The sequence below is a fragment of the Mesocricetus auratus genome, unplaced genomic scaffold (genome assembly GCF_017639785.1).
Source record: "Mesocricetus auratus isolate SY011 unplaced genomic scaffold, BCM_Maur_2.0 Super-Scaffold_100004, whole genome shotgun sequence".
Lineage (NCBI taxonomy): Eukaryota > Metazoa > Chordata > Mammalia > Rodentia > Cricetidae > Mesocricetus > Mesocricetus auratus.
Genome location: NW_024429189.1, coordinates 45,255,804 through 45,275,941, shown reverse-complemented (window position 1 = coordinate 45,275,941; position 20,138 = coordinate 45,255,804). Strand labels below are relative to the sequence as shown.

Below are 20,138 nucleotides of genomic sequence, written 5' to 3'. Positions count from 1 at the left end.
TCTAAAAACATACTCATGTACATAATTCTTTATGTGTATAATTTTAAATGTAGTAAATATTGAGTATTTGCTAATATTTACTAAGTATTTGGCTACCATTTAAATGGACAGGATATATAAGCTAAACATATGATTGATGTATGCTCACCTTTAGGCCTGAACACTGAAACAAAATAAAAATCAATAAAGAACACTAAAGGCACTTAATAAAAACTAAACAGAATATCTATGAATGTAAAAGATACAATGTATAAAATGACGAATTTGAATGTAAAAACCACATTTATTAAATATGACTGACTAACTTAAAAAAACACACAGCCAGTTTTTGTTAAAGTGCTGTTCATTCAAATTCTGGGATAAGATCATCACCCCAAAGTGACTTAAAAGAAAAACAAATTACAGGGCAAACAGTGGTAATATGACAGGCACTACCAAAAAATGCAAACTGTTCTTTAATTAAATAATGCTATTCTCAAGTGATATAGAACAGTCTTCTTAACAGGATTACTCTTTTGTATAAATATTCATAAATTAAAAATGTTTCTAGATATGCCAAAAAGCTGCAAATCACACCTTACAACAGCAGCTTAATGCCTATTTAAAAAAAAAAAGCACTAAAATCCTTTTCCATTGAAAGCCATTTATTTCTCTGGTGTATGTGAACGAGGTCACTGAGACACTTGCCTCTCTTAGAACAATGCATATACATTTTAAATTGGGAAGGTCATAAAAGTCAGGACATAATCATCTTTTAATGCAGTAAGAAAATAAATAAATAAAAATTAAACACTGTAACCTGATGTTTGGTATTGACAAACCAGTAGTGTCAGCTTCACGTACGAAGGACAGCAGAGTCTGATTCTTTTTTAAATATTCAATATGTCATGGTATTTGGGCTAAAGGCCTTCAGAACATTAAGTATTTCCTGTCTTTGCTTAAAGGGATATGATCAAACCGTCATCAGGCTGCTATGGTAATTAATTTGAGGCTGGGGTGAAGTGACCTTTTGGTCCATGGCACAAGTCTCATCTATCACATTTCTGTCAAACAAACCTGGCGAGATTTCATGTTTATATGCTACAATACACACTGACCAAGTTGTCAGTCCCTCACAGTTTTTTAGAAAAATATCTACATTTGTCCTTATGGATGTCAAAATGTTACACCATCATTTGTTTAAAAAAAAAGAAAAGATGCACATTCATACTGTGAAGTTATTAGGAAAATACTCTTGCAAGTAAACTATAGAAAGATAAAATACACTTCAAAAGTATGTGGGTTGTTTGTTTACAATATTCTATAAAGTGCAGAGAAATCCTAAGGAGAGGGGAAGCTACCCCAGAAAGAGTTTAATTACAGCAGCTTTTGCATAGCAACACTCAGAGGAGGCGGGATGTGTCCGTTTCCTCAGGAGAAGGGTGGAAGAGGTTCTTCAGATTCAGACTGGGTCTTGGCCAGAAGTCTGCTTTCTTCAGGAATGGTTGCTGATGCCAAATCTCCATTAAGTGTGTTTCCTGAACAGTGAAGAGGTCCTGTGAAAAGTAATTGGCATGTTAAACACCTAAGCCATGCCGACTCTAGGCCTCTGTGAAAGAACATCTCAGCTACACCGGCATCAACACTACCTGTTCCTCCAACAGAGCCGGCTGAGTTTCTAGGTAAGTAAAGAAAGGCTACTGTGTTTTCATCTATTCAAAACCACAAAGGCCCCCACTGCTGGCTCTTCCTACTCCATGCCATTTATTATGTCGTTGCCATAGGGAACCAGACCCATATTCCACAGAACTGACATCCAGCAAACACACGCCATGGGAGGTAAGAATTCTAACAGGTGATGGTCTATTCACTCAGATTTAAGTGTAAGATGACACTTGTGTTCCCTGGAAACCATGGTCCTTGCAATCAAACGGGGCACATCCTGACACTGACACGCTGTGAAAAGCCTTGCTCCTTAGAGATAAGCACAAATCTCAACAGAAATCCCTAGTCTCCTGAAATGACAGTCTCCTGCCTCTGAAACAAGGGAGAAAAGGTACAGGGATAGGTGTTGTCATCCCACACAAGATTGCTTTCTTTAGCAATTTTAAGGCAGATAAATAGCCTTAAATAGATTTTCAACCTTTGTTTCCTCTAGAATTCTACCTACAATTAACGATTTTCCTATAATACTTTAAAATAGAAGCGTAGTGGTACGAAGGACTCAGTCAGTAAGAATATCTCTGAGATAAAGCATCTATCAATGCTGCTCAGCACCTCTTAACTGCATACACAGAACACCACAGCCACTGGGGAGAGAATGAGCAGCTGTGGGGCTGCGGGCGTCACTTCCCTCTGATGAATTCCCCTAAAAGCATATAGTGCTCCAACGACACCCAGAGACAGTGTATTTCAATCCCAGAAACTACAAGAACCTAGGGCGGTTGTGCTGAAGCGGTGGGAGACACAAGCTGTGGAACTCACTCTCTGGGTCTTCAGGGGGAACATCATTGGAGGAGTCTGTGTCCGAGTAGGTTCTGCGGCGGCGCTGAGGAAGTCGGTGAAGGGCAGAGGCTGCTTCTTTGATGGAGCAGCTGCTCCTGCACATTAAATAAAAAGCGTTAAGCTGTGGGCATTAAACAATGAAAAGACCCTTTCTTGGCTTGAATTTTAAATGGTTTATCTTCAAGGCCAAGCATGGTGGGCCACACCTATAATCCCAGCACTCAGGAGGCAGAGGCAGGAGAAATCTCCAAGAGTTCAAGGCCAGCCTGGTCTACATAGCCAGTTCCACGACAGTCCAGAGAAACCCAAGTGAGAATCTCCCACGTTAGCAATATGCTGCTCATTTAGATGGGACGTGTGCAGGCAGGCCGGTCTCCCTGGAATGCGGGCAGGTGGGCACTAACTCAGAGGCCATGAGCTAAATGAGAAAGGAGTACAAAGCCATGCTTCTAGGAAGAGGGTCCAATGGGGCAGTCGACAGAGGTGGCCTGCAAATATCTGAGAATTTTCTTAGGTTTCACAAGTGCATATATCTAATGTCAACTTTAACTGATGAAAAGAGCAGACTGAAGGAGGGTGCCAAAAGTTTAGAAGTGTCCAGATGTGAACTCACTGACAGAGAAACAGAAGATAAAAGTGGTGAAATGGAGGCTAGAGATAAAACATGTTTCCGGGCTAAGTATGGAGCGTAATTGGCAGGCTGCTTATGTGGCATGCACCAAGCCCTGAGTTTGAACCCCAGCAGTGAGTGCATTAACCAGGCCTGGTGGCTCACACCTTACTCTCAGCACTGAGGAGGTAAAGGTAGGAGGATTAGGATTAGGCATGCTGGACTTTGTGCTACATAAACACCCTGTCACAAAAACAAAACAAAACAACTTTTAAAAATCAGTCTAGGATATCCCCTATGTGGAAGGAAGTGGGGGCAGGGTGGGAGTCTGGGGGAGAAGGTGGGGGGATACAGGAGGAGGGGAGGAGAGGGAACTGGGATTGACATGTGAAACAAGCTATTTAAAATTAAATTTAAAAAAATCAGTCTAGGAGCTGGAGGCAGGGCTCAGCAGTTAAGAGCAGTGGCTCCTAAAAACCTCCGGTCTAAACATGCAAACACAGAAGTGTCTCTACCACCTAGGAGTGACTCAAACATCTGCTTCATGAGGGCTCCACAGCACTGTGCAACCTTGACATATCAAGGGAAAATATCGTTTAACCTTTTCATAACTTACTGTCCAAGGGAAAAAAGCATAAAATACAGCTCAGAAATGTTTCTATCATCAAAATACGTTTGCTGCCAAAGGACTTAGCTTCCATTGTTCTATAAAGTCCAGATGTTAAAATGCTTCTTTCCCTGACAGGGCTAGGTATGTATAAATTACTGGCTACCTCTGGGCAGATCAACTCAACAAGGATTATATAATTACCAGAGGGGGGGAAAAATGATAGCAAGGTCCAGTGCTTAATAGTCAGCATAGAGAACATGCTGAAGAAAACTGATTTCACCACTTTCCAAAGAACAGAAGGGGCCAGCCCAGTCACTGAGAAGGGCATGCCTAGTGACACGCAGAGTCCCCAATAGCTCGGACACTGGCAGGGCCTACGTGGAAGGTGAATTTTTTACAGTATTGATACGAACATGGTTTTCTCTTTTCCAATGAGCTCTTTCTCAGTAACAACCTGGCGGGAATATATGATACCATAAAAAGCTAAGATAAAATGTCCTCAGTTGTAGACACTCAAATACAAATTGCTCTCTAGCCACCTGATATATTTCATCTTTTTTTTGTACATAACTTATTGCTTGGTAGCAAGTACATTTGCCTGCTAAGCTTTCTCACTGCTCACAGTTCTTGACATATTTTAAAAACCTAGGAAGCACATCAACAGGTACCACCTTTGGATTCATTCCCTTCTGAAGCCAGCCCCTGACAAAGAACTAAGCAACACACACAAAACTGGGAGTAAACCAAACCAGGCCTACTCCACAGAGCTGACATCCATAACAGCTGGCACCGGCCTGAAGAACTTTCCCAAGGAGGCAATATTCAGACAGAATTTAGTCAGAAGAAATGGTTAGTCTACCTCTCTGAACTGCAGGAACCAGGGTGGCTGGCGGAACGCTTCATCTAGAAATGGAAAAGAGAGGAAAAGACCTTAGCTTAATGTTTAGTCAAAGAGAATAATACACCTCCAATTTATTATCATAATGAATATAAACTGATTCAGAGAAACAGATGCCCAGAAAAGACACTTATCTTTTACAGACTCAAGTACCAGCCTAAATATAACATCAGACTTTCTTCCTAATAATTATTAACTGAACGCTGTTTCCAGGCTGGCAAAATTTCTCAACATACTGAAAAAATACTAAACTTCTAACTTTTTATGTGTGTGTTTGTGTGTTAAATAAAGAATAGTGTGCACATATATACATATATATATATATATATCCTAAAAGTCATTTTTAAGAATAAAAAGGAGTATCTAGCAAACCAGAAAATACTCTTAACAAATGTTCTAAAGTAGAGTAGAATGTGGTGGTAAAGCTTCTCTCTGCCATTACTTACTTAGGCAGTTTCCACACAGATGTGTGTCAGTGTAGCTTTCATGGAGGGCAACATTAGTAAGTCTAGTCTTTAAAGAAGTCAGAAAAACCCTAAAGTGCAAATAAATAGGTCTCTAAAACATTCATTTAAACAACTAATGGGCTAAGGATATAAGCTCAGTAAGTGTTTGTCCACCATACACAGGCCAGTCCAAACCTTGAAACTATAAAAGTAGAATGACATGGTGTTAAAAGAAAAAAAGTCTGATTAAGCAGAATGCATAATTTAGAAGATCCAATTTGCCCACCAAAACACCAAGGAGGTGACAGAGGAGGTGTCTATACCGAAGGCTGAGCATGCTTTATGTACACAAGCCCACACCTAACACACTGCACAAACGCCCTCCGTGTGTGCCACTTCAGCGGCCAGCTGACAAGTCCCAGGTGAAGTCCACAGGCTACAAGGAAGGCATGAAGACGCAGCTGGACACTAACACGCCCTTTCAGTCACCTCCGCTCACCCTCCAAGGGAGGCACTGGAGTGGGGACACAGCTCAGCAGTCTGTGGGAATTCTCCCCACCCACACCCAGGAGCTCACAACCACCTGCAATGCACCCTCCTCCTGGTCCCCACGAAATATTCCCCACAAAAGAGGTGCTGAGAGATCCCAGCAAAGAGCCTCTGCTAGACTGAGACAGAAAAACCTCATTCTCTAAATCGGTGGAAACTGTCCCAGTTCTTCTGACCAAAATACATATTTTATGGACACTTAAGAGTGTCCAGTGTTCACTGATGAAGACAGGACTTAAATAAATGTGGGCAATGTTCTTTACTCCCTCACCACAACTGAACTGGGGTGGATGGGAGGACACAGGGGTGAGCTGGGCTCTCTTCTCAAGAGTGATCACTCAGCAATGGTGAAACCATAGCCAGGTGCATGCCTCCTCCTGCCAACAGGCTCCCAAGCACACTCCAAGGAAAATAACGCCATGCTCTCAAACCTGATCTCACCACAGGCTCCTCCACAGCAGACTTAACAGCAGGAAAGACACAGGGAGTTCACCTCCCCCAGCAGACTTCTTGGTGTGCAGAGTAATCATGAGGCTAACATTAAGAACCTCTCACTAAGTGGCTCAGGTCCTTCACCATGGCCTTCTGACACAGAAGACATTTCACAGATGAAGGACTGCAGGAGTTAAGTAATCTGCCTACTCAGAGAATTCAAATGCAAGTGCTAACTGCAGAACAGTTCCCACTGGAAGCTTCGAGAGCAAATCATCACTCTCTTCCAAAGCTTTTATCAAGCAGACACACATACCTAGCTTCTTCTGTTGCAACACACACATACACCACACTACATACAACGCTTTCTGGACACACAGGCAATGGACACAGAGTGACAGGCAGGGCATTCTCAGGCCCTTCAAAGTGGAGAGACCAAGGCATTACTGCATGTGCTGAGCTCCTCAGTAGAGAGGACCCATTACCAGCACAGACAAAAGCAATTCAATCTGTGGACTACTCCCTCCTCACTTCCCATTTCCACTCTTACAAAGAAAAGAAGAATGGTCAGGTATCAATAGGAGAGAGGCTGAGACTGTGACTTGTCGGTAAAGTGCCTGCCACTAAAGATTTGAGTTCAGATACGGTGGTGTGCATCTACAACCACACACAGGGAAGGAGACTGATACCCAGAGCTCACCAGTCTTGACTATTGATGAGCTTCAGGTTCAGTGAGAGACCTTGTCTCAAAAAGTAAGCTAGAAAGAGAGCAACAGAACACACCTGACAATGAACTCCAATCTTCATGCATGCATGTGCACGACACACACGCACGCACACCCCAAAATAATTCATTTTAACTTAATGTAAATATCCCTAGAAGAAAAACAAGAAGTTCCAACTAACCATCTGAACAGGAGAAGGCGACACAGGAGAAACCAAGGGATCCGGATGAGGCAGCTGAAACATCTCAGGTTTAAACTTGGCATTGGCTATCTTCACACATTCCTCAAGGGTTGTGATGAATGTATTACAGGTGGCACTAAGCAAGGACGAGGCTTCATTCATGTTCTGAAAAATGACAAATAGAGACTGAGCAGACTCATACTTAACCATAAAACCAGGCACATCCTGAGAATCAAATGAGAAAATTAATTAAAGCTAAGACTTTATCACTAAAAAAGCAAACAAACCAGAAGTTATCTACTGTGCTCACGCAACTGGCCCAGAAAACACAGGCTTCTTCCTGAGCCGAGTCTCTAACTAGTTCGTGTCGCAGACCCATGTCTTGATTTCCTGGCGACATGAGCTGCTTCAATGCTTGCCTCTAGCACAGAGACAGAATTCAGAAAGCCCTGCAGAAGCCATGCAACAATGCAAGACACCCTGTGATGATGTTTCTGTCATCCTATGGAGTGGCTGATTCTGTGACAACATTTCTGTCATCCTATGGAGTGGCTAAGTAACTCTGTGTCGATGTTTCTGTCATCCGGAATGGCTAAGGATGCCCCAGGGCAGTACGTGGTCAGTATAACCCCAAGCAGATGGGTCCTCTTTGCAGTACCTCTACACTGGAAGATGAATGACTCTCATCGTGGTGAACAAATTCCTGGATTGTATGAACCTGCTGCATTAGGAGGTCACAGTAGAGGCGAAGTTCAGACATTTTGGTTTTCAGAGATTCACTGGTCTCACTTATTTCTAAAAGAAACCCATATAAATATCCAATTAGGACATTTTCATGTTCTTTGGTAGTACATTAAAACAACCATTTTAAAAGCAGGCAACAGAGGCTAAGCTAAGGAAATGGCTCAGTCGACAATATGTTTACTGCATAAATACGAGGACCTAAGATGGATCTTTAAAACCCACATTAAAAAGTTGGACCCAGTGGCGGTCTGTAATCCTAGCACTGGGAATGTGGAGACAGCAGGATCCTTGGGCTTGCTGGACAGCTAGTATGTGGGAACACCAGACCTTGAGCAGAGACCCACTTCCCCTTCTGCCTGGGAGTAGGCAGCTGTAAGACAATGTTTAGTAAAAACATGTTTACTAAAAACAACACAATGCCCGGGGCAGTAAGTTCCTGGAAAAGGCCTGCCCACAGAAACTGCCCTGACCTTGACCTTGTCCAAAGACTAGCCGCCTCTTCTGCCACGCCCCGATCAGTTTCTGGTGTCAGAGCAGAACCAGCTAGGGGAGAAGAGAGAGCAGAAGCTTCTCTGGTGGGAGCCTTTCTTAGGAAGTTTTATTGAACCTTTTTGGGGCCTGCTTAAAGTTTTCTTTACATCGTTGAACGAGTCTCTGTGTTGTCAATCCCGGACACCCTCCGCACGTTCTCGGACACAGGCCGTGCGGCAGGCGTGACACTAGTGTACCCCTATCACTGAGCTCCAGCTGAAGGCTCTATTAGAAAAATAAGGTGAACAACTAAGGAGGACTTCCAACATAAGCCTCTGGCCTCCACATGTACATGTACCCACACACAACCAGCATGCACACACAAATGCATGCATGCACATGAGCTCCTACACAGACGCAACAGACCCAGTTATAACCTGAGGTGTGAAATCTTTGAAATACTTCTTCTTTACATACTTCAGGAGAGACAACTGATAGTCACACATCTGCCATGAAGTTAACATAGGCTGATTTCTATAGACAAGTGATGACAACTGGGTGCTTCTAGATTGTTATGTATTTAATTAATTTTATCTTATTTAGGAATGGGGAGGAAAGGGAGAAAGAGAACATAAGTGTGTGTGTGTGACACACGCGTGCACACATTAAGACACACATGGAGAGGGCAGAAGACTTCTCTCCAGAGTTGCTGCTTCCCCTGCCACCTTGGATTGCACTTAGGTCACCAGACCTGTGCACAAGCACCTCTCTCTACCCACCGAACCGCCTTGCTAGCCTGGTCACTGGGTGTTTTATCACACAGCATTTCCACTCCATTACTCATTTTCTCCCACGTGAAACCTGTATTTCTACTTTTGTGAACTAGCCTTTGTCTTTTCCTCATACATTTTTCCAGCTCTGATATTAGTTTTACTTCTAATACATACATTGATAATCTGTTAAAGTTCTAATATATTAAAGGCAGTATTTCATCGACCTATATAACACAAATGCTTCCCCACCTACCAGCTCCCCTCTAGTTTTCCTGTATATTTTAGCATACAGAAGTTGCTGGCTTTTAGGTAAGAAAAGCTATTCCACATAAACATCTATTAAATCTCTCCCTTTTGGTTCCATTTCCACATTTTACTGCTCTGGGAGTTTTTAATGCAGCACTCACTTCCTTCTCCTTAGTGATTCAGACAAAGTGTGTACCCAGACAGCATCTCAGCTGTTCACTAGCCATTATCTTTTAAAGTAAAAATTAATGCTCTCAGCGACTGCATACTATGTGCTGCTCTTTCAGAAGCAGCTGGACCAGGCCAGGGTTGCTGCTTCCCATCAGAAAACACAGCAGAGAAGCACTCTGCATATCTGACCTAAATCAGTTCTTTCGAAAATTTAAGTACATTCCCTTAAATTTTTTTGGCGGGCAGGGTGCTGTGCATGTGTGTGGTGGCATGCATATCCATGTGCACAGGGGTCAAGGCCAGAGGTTGACATCTTGATTGCTCTTCTACTTTGCTGACTGAAGCAAGGTCTCTCACTCAACCTGGAGCCATCCACTCAGCTAGTCTAGCTAGCGAGCTTGCAACTGGAGCCTTCTGCATCCACGCAGCAGGCAGCCACACCCACTCAGCTTTTATGTGGTTTCCAGGAGTCCAAACTCCAGTTCTCAAGCACTTTATTCTCTGAGCCATCTTACCAGCCCGTTCGTGTGTGTGTGCGTGTGTGTGTATTATACTTAGCACAAATATATCCTTTTATGTGCACATTCAGTGACATTAAGAACATTCATATACTGTGCAACCATGACCATTATTTTCCTAACAGAAACTCTGTAACCACTAAACACTAGCTTATTCCTCCTCCATGTAGGCACTAACACCACCATTTTTCTTCTTTTTTTTTCTACTTTACTTTCTTTTTTTTCTACTTTACTTATTTAGACTGTCTCATTACATGGCTCCAACTAGCCCCAAACTCAAAATCCTCCTGCTTTGGAATCCTAACTGGGTCCATTCTCCTTTATATCTCTATAAATCTCACTACCCTTGGTATTTAAAATGAATACAATCAATGTTTCTCTTTTTGTGACAGGCATATTTCACTAAGACTATGCCTTTAAATGAAGTTATCATATTGTAGCATGTGCCAGAATCCCTCCTTTTTAAGGATGAATAATACTCCATTGTACAGGAACCACAACTTTATTTATTCAGGTCTCTCTAGATATTTGTATTGTGCCTATTTTTTAGCTACTTCTTAGCCACACTTTATCAATAATTTTCCTTAACATAGTTCAATATCATTATAAATTTCTGCATTTTCTAACATCTATAATTTAGAAGCTTTCAGCAAACTAACTTAATATTGTTTTTCATTTTTAAACATTCTTTATATGCACACATGTGTACAAAGAGCAAGCTCAAGTGTCAGCCTCTTTTGAGGTGGGGTCTCTCACTGACATGGAGCTCACGAATTAAGCTAGGCTGGCCGGCCATTGGGCCCCAGCGATCCTCCTATCTCCCACTCATCAGGGCTGGATTACAAGCAGGTGCCACCATGCTTGGTTCTTTACATGAGCACTGGGCCCCGAGCTCGGGTCCTTGTCCTTCTGCTTTTTCAATGACCAGTTAACCACAGTTTCCCACACCGTTAAACTTCCTTGGAAACACTGTACTGAACTCATAATGTATCAGCTGACCAAAGTGCTGGTTGGCCAACTGATCCTCCTAAACTGAGACCTTCCCATTGTTTACACAGTTTTTACTATGGTGATCTATTTATGAACGTCTTCTACATTACAAATTTCTTCCTGATTACTGAGAGTGGACAGGCTCATTTATGCCTAGAAAGCCATTAGTACAAGAAACCCGTATTCACCTTTTTCTTTTGCAGTCCTCGTGTCAGTCAAACACGCTTTGGAGCTCCCCAGGGCGACCAGCCACCTCTGTCTCTCAGCGGCATTTACTGCCTTCATGTAGAAATGCTGCTCCCCTGGAATGATTAATTCCATTCTTGTGTTGTCTGCTGAATGGACTGTGGTGACACAAAGAAGTACAGTTATAGACTCAAAGCATTTGGAGGGGTCACATCACATAGCATTAGATGCTTCATACACTTAAACCACACACACAACACAATCAGGGCCACTCTCTCAAAAGCCCTGGAGGCACCGTGAAAACCACCTTGTCCCTAATACCCAAGGTGACAGTGGTGCCAAAATAGTGCCAGCATACGACAGTAAAATAGACAACTTGCTTTTGCTCATACTAGAATTTCAACACAGCCATTGGAGAAAGCAAGAAGTTAAAAATGATGTTTCTAAAACACGGCTTCCGGGAGAAGTGGCAGGTAGATGGGGGCTACACCAACAAGACCACTAAACCCAAATTCAAAATACCAAGTTCAATGCAGGGAGGTGGACTATAGCAGACCTTTTATTTTCATTTGTTTGGCATTTACTTGCTCATTAATCTGTCTGCCTGTGACAAGGTCTTACTGTGCAGCTGAAGCTGGCCTGGAACTCACTACAAAAACTAGGCTATCTCAAACCTTCTTCTAAGCCCTCCGGTACTGGGATTACAAGTATGTGCCACCACATCCACACAGTTCTCTGCACACTGATTTACTGTGACATTTCCATACATGTGTACATGTATATCTGCTGGAATTTTGATCACCAAAAAATATCACTAACAGAACAAAATCCAAGTGGGAGGACGTATTTGCAAACTCACTACATTATACAAAGTATGGCTATAAGTCAATGTTAAGAAACAGTCAAGCTCAGAAAACAAGACAAAGACCTAAAAGGGGGCTTGTAAGGAAGAAATGACATGCAAGAAGCAATCTTTCCAGCACTGAGCCACATCCCCAGCCCTAGGAAATGTTTTCCTCACATTTTATTAACATGCACGCTACACTTTATTTGGGTCCATTATGGTAGATCCAGGGTATTACAGTAATGGAGAAAAAGAGCTTAGCTACCGCCCCCACAATACAACAAAGGAAAGTGGGAGTTTATAGTCTAGGTAGGAGGGGTGAAGAATTGAAAATTATTAAATCTCTGCAGCAAATAGGGACTCCACTACACTGACCTAATAAGAGCTGCATAGCAAGTACAAGAATGCCCTGGATCCATTCTTAAAAGAGTATTTTCTTTTCTCATAGCCACCTGCTAGAGCTGAATGGAAATTCTCTGAATGTGCTGCTTAAACACATTTCTACACTGGCTCTAAGCTGCTTACAAAGCAGTGCTTCTGAAATGTTCATGGGTGATGAGGGTCCAGAGAAAATGAGCTACACAGACCTCAGCAATAAGTACATGGCATGGTAACACTGGAAAATGTTTTAGTCTAAGAAAAACAAAGAACAAAATGATGCCCCATACATTCGGGGAACACACAAGAATGTTACCCCAAACTTACATGCATCTATAAATTACACAGCCATGACACTCTTCCATTAGAGCAGTAACAATTCTTAATTAAAAAGTGCACCAGACAACACAAACACACAGCAGGCATGTACACTTTGGAGAAGTCTCCCAGGACATCATGCTCTACCCCAAGCTAATAATGTTGCATGACGATAATCCCAGCATGGGAGGGGAAAGCAAGAGAGAGTTCCAGACCAACCAAGGCTACACACAAAGACCCTGTCTCAAAGAAATAAAGGATGAAGACAAGAAGGAAAAGGATATGAAGGAGGAGGAAAAAAGAGGAGGGAGGGCTGGGATGAAGGAACAGAACTATAACTAAAAAATATGAACCCAAAGCAGAGGGAGGAAGAAGAGGAGGAAAAGATGAAATGGAGGGAGGGAGGGAGGGAGGGAGGAAGGGGGAAGGGAGGGAGGGAGGAAGGGGGGGAGGGAGGGAGGGAGGGAGGCAGGGAGAACTTTCTTCCCTCCTTGGCTAATCCAAGTCTGAAAAATGTAGCTCACTGCATTAATCACAAATAAGAAAATACAAAGGACAAAAGATGTTTCTGGGTATTTGGTGGCTTTGAACAAGCCCTCAGGCAGGACTGAAGTACTCTGGCTGTGAGGGGACATGAAAAAGCCCTGGAGGGAACTAAACATTCATTCCTCTGGTGCTGTTTCCTTTTCAGTTCTCCTTGAGGAATTTAAATCTCATTACCATTTTATCTGATTTCATTCTACCCACCTTCGCCCACACACAAGAAGGGATCATGGTCTGTGAAATCTCCAGGAAAATTACACCATGGTCTACTACTCTATTATCCCCCTTTTGGAAGAAAAGGAAAGCACCTGTGTTAGCCACAAAGGTTCAGCTGCAGTCAGCAAGAACGCAAGCTTCTAACTTCTACTCTGTGCTTTATCAAAACTCCACAGAGAGGCTGGCTTCATCCACAGAGGTCAGCTTCACCTTCCGGGAATCTTTCCATGAAGGAGAGAGAGAAAGTATCTAGATGCTACAAGAAGTTATCTATTAAGTCAAGCAGAAAAAAAGCATCTGAAGCTTCAGTGCAAGGAACATTTACAAAGGGGGATAGCAAACCTGTGTTCACTAGTGTTAAATGCTATCCCTGATCCCTCACCAGAGGACCCTCAACTTCCTTACCTTTAATCTCACAGACGGCCATTTTTATACTTCCTTTGCTCCCTTTGCACACATCATCCTGCGAGTCATAGTAGGACAGGATTCCATTATCTAGAACAAACCATCGAGGCTGCCAACCTGTGGAGACCAGAAACCAAAACAGGTTAATAAGTTATTTTTACCACATAGAAACCTGATTTCAGCCATGCCACATTAATTCCGGACTCTCAGTAACATTCACACAATGAAATTTTTAATGGTCAACGCTTGCCCAAAATGTCCTGCGATTTCTAGATAAAGAAGGGGCTACTTTTGCTCAAACTCACAACCTTCTCTTTAGCAACCCTAAAGACACAGGCTCAACCATAGCTCTACCCAAGCACAGCATAACTGTCCCGGTTTCCAGGATGACAACAGATTATAATGTAGAAATAGTGTTTCCTTTCCAACATGTTTAGAACCAGTAGTATTTCAGATGTTGGATTTGGAGTTTGCATATGCATAATGAGATATATGAAGAATGGGACCCAATCTAAACATGAAATTCATGCTGTATCACCTAAAAGTAATTTTATATAGTAATTAAAGTAATTTAATAGTTTTCTTTCTGACTGTGCCCTATCACATGAAGTCAGGTATGGCATTTTCCACTTGTGAATGTCCCTTCAGTACTTAAAACCTTTGGGTTTGGGAGCATTTCAGATTAAAAACACTCATTTCGTAATGGAAAAACCCTATAGAAACCAGAGGTTTTGCCACAGTTCTGTTACCATTCTTGGTGGCAAACCTAGAGTAAATATTTAATCCCAATTAAGTCTCTAAAATTCCTTGTCCAAAACAAGTGGACTGAACAAGTGGGCCAGCCATCAAGGATGCAATGTGGCCTTTCTTCCCTGAACAAGTGGACCAGCCATCAAGGATGCAATGCGGCCTTTCTTCCCTGAACAAGTGGGCCAGCCATCAAGGATGCAATGTGGCCTTTCTTCCCTGATAGAAAATGCTGTCTTTAAGCAAATGCCCTTAAAGACTGGGAAAGCTAAAGAAACTCCCACTTGTTAGGCAGATGTGACAGCCTGTAGAAAGAGCAGATTCCCACCTACCTTCCTGCCCTTCTCTGATGCTACACCACTTAGGCAGAAATGTTACTAACTTCTATCATTCATCTCATTGAAATTTCCTCAGCAGTTAAAGCATACACCTATCAGACTTGGTTCAAAGGCAAAGCCTGTAACTAAGAGCGATGGCCTTCCTCAAGGCTGGACTCGTCATTCCTCTTACATGCCATACTCGTGTTCCCTGGAATCTTATCAAGCATGCTACTAATAGATAGCAAGCAGTTCATCAACTAATAACATAGTGACCATGCTGACAGCAGTGTGACTGTATTTATTCTTTCCATCACTATTAAGCCACAATGCAGTATAAGTGGTCTAAATGAAACATGCCGCCATTAGAACACTTTGACCAGAGGCTGCTAAACAATTCATTAGCTCTTGTTTCCCAGGATCAGACAGTACCAAGACAGAACACTTCATTCTTATAGACTGACACAAGACATAAAACTTAGGGGTCACCAACACTTTTGAAACAGCAATGTTGTATTATGATTAGTTTTATCAAGTTGACAAAATCTTCCAGGTGGGCCTGAGGCGGGATATCTTGATCATTAATTAATATTCAGACCCTTCTTAATTGTGTGCAGGTCGGGGGATAATGGATGGTACAAAATGGATGCAGAGCTGTGCATTAGCATGCTCTCTCCTGACTTTAGACATGACGTAAGTCACTGCCTGTGTATGTGTAACCTCCTGGTAAGGATGAACTAGAACCTTGAACTGTGAGCCGAAATAAACCCCTCTTTCTTAAGTTGCTTGTGTCAGGGATTTTATCACAGCAATAGGACACTGAGTGAGCACAAACAGGTGAAATTTTACCTTCTATGTCTTCTTAGGAAGACAAGGGGCGCTATACCCATTCAGAAAGATAAACCAAGCAAACTTCCAGCTCCAGGAAAATATATTTGCATAAGCATTACATTCCCCAGAGAAGGCTGCCAAACTAGAAGGAAAGGCCTTTTGGCATTTGTACACTATCTTGTACCTCACTGCATAAAGATGCCCTAGCATACAACAGGTGCTTTAAAAAGATGTATTTCTCAAGGCTAGAGTGATTGCTAGGCTGCTGAGACTCACGCTGCTCTTCCAGAGGACTCAAGTTCGGTTCCCACATCAAGCATCTCATAAGCACCAGTGACTCCAGTGTGAGGGGTACCCATGCATTCACTCACAGACACACACATATAAATAAATAAGGAGAGAAAGGTGGGGTTTAAAGACAGTACTCATGCAGGGAAGTCTAGAAAAATATAAAATAATGTTAAAAAAATTTTAAAAGGCTGGGGGGGCAGCATTTGCCAAGCATATGCAAGGAAATATGATGAAAATAATCTTTAATGTATGTCTACAATGACCTAAAGAATGAGTTAATGAATACATTTTTTCCAAATACAACACCATTTGACAAATTATAAAGAGGAGGTGGTGAAAACATAGTCTTCAACCTCAGGTCCATCTAGGCCAGCAACATAAATTCTGGTTTTTGAAAAGCATTACTGTTCAAGATTGCATTACCATGATGCAACAGCTCTTCAAAACGAACTGCGAGCAAAATGATTCATTTAGAATTTGTAGGAACTGAGAAAGTCATGTGGCTGAGCGTATTCATCTACTCAAGCCTGCTAGTTGTCTCTCCACAGCTTTTTAAAGAAATACTTCATCTTTCCCTAACTGGCTCACACTTTTATAGTACAGTAATAGGAGGTTATTTTCTGTTCCAATTTCTACTGAAAAAAAAGCAGTTTTCTCAAACTACTAAATGTTAAGGAAACATGTGCTATCCAAAAAAAGGAAAAGGCAGAGCTAATACTGTCATTACACTGAAGTCCTTAAAGACCAGCCAGTATAGTATGAACAGCTGCTCATCCTCTGACCCGAGATACTAAAATAAACACTGCTGAGCCAACTTTACATTTTTAAAATGGAATCATTCCAAACAAAAGACTTCACTGCAGTCACTCTACAATGCTAACTAGAAGTTAAACCAAAATGCACCCTAAAAACTAAAACCGCAGTATGTGCTGGTATTTGGTCCAAGACAAGAGGACACCTCCCATAAGAACGCATTTCACTCCAAGTGAAATTTCCCTCCAACTAGGACTCGTGGCAGTAACTGCCCAATGCTTCAGGCCATGCGGAAAATACTCCTCTGGCATTACGTCCGAAGACAGTGCTCAAAAATATTTGCATGTCCAAGCTTACAGAGGCTGCAAGACTCAGAGTTAACACGCCTCAGCCAGCATCCAGTGCTCATAACTGCCCAAATGAAAACTCTTGGCAAAAAATCTCTCCCGAATGTTTTACTGCTTCCAGTAAAAATGTGTCATTTACATGATTATTTGGCTTTTTCATCTGAGCAGAAAACATCAATGTATTACAAATATTAAACCACTTGCTCTGGTAAATGGGGCTCTAACCAGATACAACTAAGCATTTAGCCCTTAGGAGGTTCACCTGCAGATTCCCACAAGCTAGGGGAACAGGAGTTGAGTGCGTCACAGAATGCCTACGGGGCCTAATACTTGGGGCAGAGTGAGTGGGTAGCAAACCAAAGACTGACTGTTCCTCAGCACTAAGAATTTTGAGTACTGCCCAAATTCCCCTTAACACCGCCAGTCCTCCTCGAGTTTGGTGAGATCATGGAATTCAGAAGTTGAAAGGTACCTCCAGGACAAAATAGCCAACCACCCAGGCCTTCAGCGACCGGATCCTGAAAGAACACCACACTTGCTTTGAGTACTGATTACAGTGGAGATCACAGGATTTGCATTTATGGCATTTTTTAAAAGCCAGACTCGCGCAGGGACAGTTCTCAGCTGCTGACCACATTTCTGTACAGACTTCTTCTAACTACCTCACCACTGAAACTTGCCTGCTCTTTCGGTGTTTCATTTCCAACTATTCCTCACAATGACCAGCATTCCTCTGGTGTTGAAATGCGCTTTCTTCCACTATGTCTCACAATTATCCGAATTCCCAAAACTCACTAAAAACCAATCCCTAGGAACATTCTCTGAGAACAGCTTCCCAAACGACACTTGATGAGCTCAGACAACCTCAACAAGTGGACTTCCAAATCAGTGGGAAGGAAATGTAAAGGAATACAGAAAACATTATCTTTAAATTAGATGCTTTCACATACACACAAACATCAATTAACAAAATGTTGTCCACCGAGCGTGGACGAAAGCAGAGGTTGTAACGACACACACAGGGTGAAGGGGGACTGCTTCCGAGGCACAAGGGACCCCGCAGGGTTCTGGTGCGTGTCCCATCCTCGGGATGGTGCGCAGTCTCGAACTCCCCGTCGAAGCGGCGGGGTATGAGCCCCACGAGGGGCGGGGAGGGGGAGGATCGGGAGTGGAACTGAGTCCCGCGGGCTAGAGAGGAGGTGGCCGAGGACCAGGGTGCCCGCAGCCGCGCGCCGCCCGCCCGGTACCTGTGAGATAGTTGGTCCACTTGTACAGAACCCCCTCCATGCTTCAGAGCCCGGCGCCGCGCATCCTCCTGGCCCGGCGCCGGCCGCGCTGCTGCGGAGGCGCGGGCCCGCAGCCCTCCGCCCCGACCCGGCGGCCCTCAGAGGCCCGGCCGGCGGGCGCCGCGTGCTGCTCGGAGGCCGCGAGGCGCGGACATCCCCAGCGGGAACGGCGCGGCGACCCCCGGGGCGACCCCAGCGCCCGCCGCCCTCCCGCTCCGCCGCCGCCGCTCCACGAGCCCCGGCGCTGCCCTCCTGCGCGCCCGCCTTCCTTCCCCCCGGGCTCCCGGTTTGTTTTCATTGACCCCGACGTCGCTTTCACTTCCTGGATGAAAGGGGCCGGCTCGGCCCGCGAAACCCCTCCCCGGCGGCGGGGCTCCGGGACGGCCGCGTGCCCGAGGCTGCGACGCGCGCTCTCGTGGGGGCGGCTCGGCGGCGCCCGCTTCCGCGCCTCCGGGCTCCCAGTCTCCCCGATTTCCCGCTCCCTACCTCCGCGGCATCCCGACCCTCAGCGCACCAACTCCCGGGTCTCCACCGCCCCGGGCGGCGGCTTGGGCCTCACCTCCTTCCAATCTTTTTCAATAAAATCAAGAGCTGCTTGCTGGTTTCCTTGAGCTCCCAGGGTTCACACCCAGGTAAAGTAGGAAGTTATTTCCTAGGAAAAGCAGACAGCAGTGGCACAGGCCTGTAATCCCAGCATTCTAGAGAAGATGACAAAAGCCTGGGCTACAGCGTGGAACCCTTTTTAAAAGAGAGAAAGGAAAGAGGGACATACAAGTAGTACTCAGACTGGTGAGGTCCTCCTAGGAGGTTTTCACACCAAACATGGAAGGAGGGTTGGCGAGGGTTGCAGGGTTCCAGGTAAAGTGCTTGCCTCTGGAAGATGAATGATGGGGAGCTGGGGTACCACATAGTGGAAGGGAGAGCCCTTTCCTGTAAACTCCTCTGCACATGGGCCGAGTCACACGCGCACACACACACACCCAACACACACATGCACAAACAAATTTTCTTTTAATGTTTTTCATGCTGTATGTCGTGACCCCAGCACTCGGGGAGTAGAAGCAGTCAGATCTCTTGTGAGTTTGAGGCCAGCCTGGTCTTCATAGTGAATTCCACGCCAGTCATAGTGAAACTCTGTCACGAAAACGGGAAAGAAAAGAAAGGTTAAAACGGAGCCAAGCTTTGTATTTTTGTTTAGTTTTTAAGATTTTGTTTTTAGATTTTTTATTTGAAAAAAAATTTAAAGAAATCTCACTTGGAGGAGAACAACACCTTTACGCACTTCACACTAATATTCAGATTTAGAAAGTTTTGCAAAGCAGGCTCCTGTCACATTCAGGAGCCCCTCCACTGTGGGTTGAGGCGGCCAGGTTGCCTGTGACAGACGCATATGAAGACCCTGGAGTCATTTTATGCAGGACCTAGACCCGCCCCCAAAAGCTTTGAGAGTATCCAGAGAACAGCAGCGAACCTATTTGTCACTTTCTTCCTAGAATTCTGGCCACCGCTGTGCCTGCCAAACCCATGGGGCCTTAGAAGCCTTCTGCGCTAGAAACAACAGCCATATTTCGACTAGAACACCCCATCGTGGATTGTTCGCATTGTATTTCAATTTCTTGGCCCAACTTTTTAATACTTTTAAAAATACTCAGTTCTAGGACCAACAGCCATCTAATCTTTTTTTTCCCCCCTCTATAACCAAACGGTTCCATTTATCATTTAAAAACTTAAAATCAAGCCATTGGGTCAAGCAATCAGTCGGCGGAGGCAGTGATGGGAAGGCAAGACCAGGACATCAAGAGGAGGCCGCAGAATTTTGCAATATCTC

The 20,138-nt window shown here is 43.8% G+C and overlaps 1 protein-coding gene across 3 annotated transcripts; it reads right to left on the bottom strand.

Annotated features, from left to right (window-relative positions):
- Positions 1–263: 263 nt before the first annotated feature.
- On the bottom strand, positions 264–20,115 carry Plekha3 (pleckstrin homology domain containing A3). 3 transcript variants are annotated; one of them, XM_040745652.1, is made up of 8 exons: positions 19,782–20,115; positions 13,739–13,855; positions 11,037–11,192; positions 7,594–7,730; positions 6,936–7,100; positions 4,564–4,607; positions 2,464–2,579; positions 264–1,535 (listed from the first exon to the last, which is right to left on the bottom strand). In XM_040745652.1, the coding sequence occupies exons 2-8, from the start codon at positions 13,758–13,760 to the stop codon at positions 1,411–1,413; spliced, it is 765 nt and encodes a 254-aa protein (XP_040601586.1). In that variant the 5' UTR covers positions 13,761–13,855; positions 19,782–20,115; the 3' UTR covers positions 264–1,410. The 3 variants fall into 3 exon arrangements, with proteins under 3 accessions (XP_040601586.1, XP_040601587.1, XP_005065180.1); XM_040745653.1 differs by lacking the exon at positions 19,782–20,115 and adding an exon at positions 18,870–18,932; XM_005065123.4 differs by lacking the exon at positions 19,782–20,115 and adding an exon at positions 18,272–18,418.
- Between the last annotated feature and the right edge of the window lie 23 nt (positions 20,116–20,138).

What these genes read in the sequence shown, in the direction of transcription:
- Plekha3 (XM_005065123.4), bottom strand. Translation starts at nt 18,311, where the DNA reads ATGGAGGGGGTTCTGTACAAGTGGACCAACTATCTCACAG. An exon ending in GGCCGTCTGTGAGATTAAAG is followed by an intron (nt 11,193 to 13,738) that starts GTAAGGAAGTTG and finishes GTGTCACCACAG; the next exon opens with TCCATTCAGCAGACAACACA. An exon ending in ATTCATCTTCCAGTGTAGAG is followed by an intron (nt 7,101 to 7,593) that starts GTACTGCAAAGA and finishes GTCATTTTTCAG; the next exon opens with AACATGAATGAAGCCTCGTC.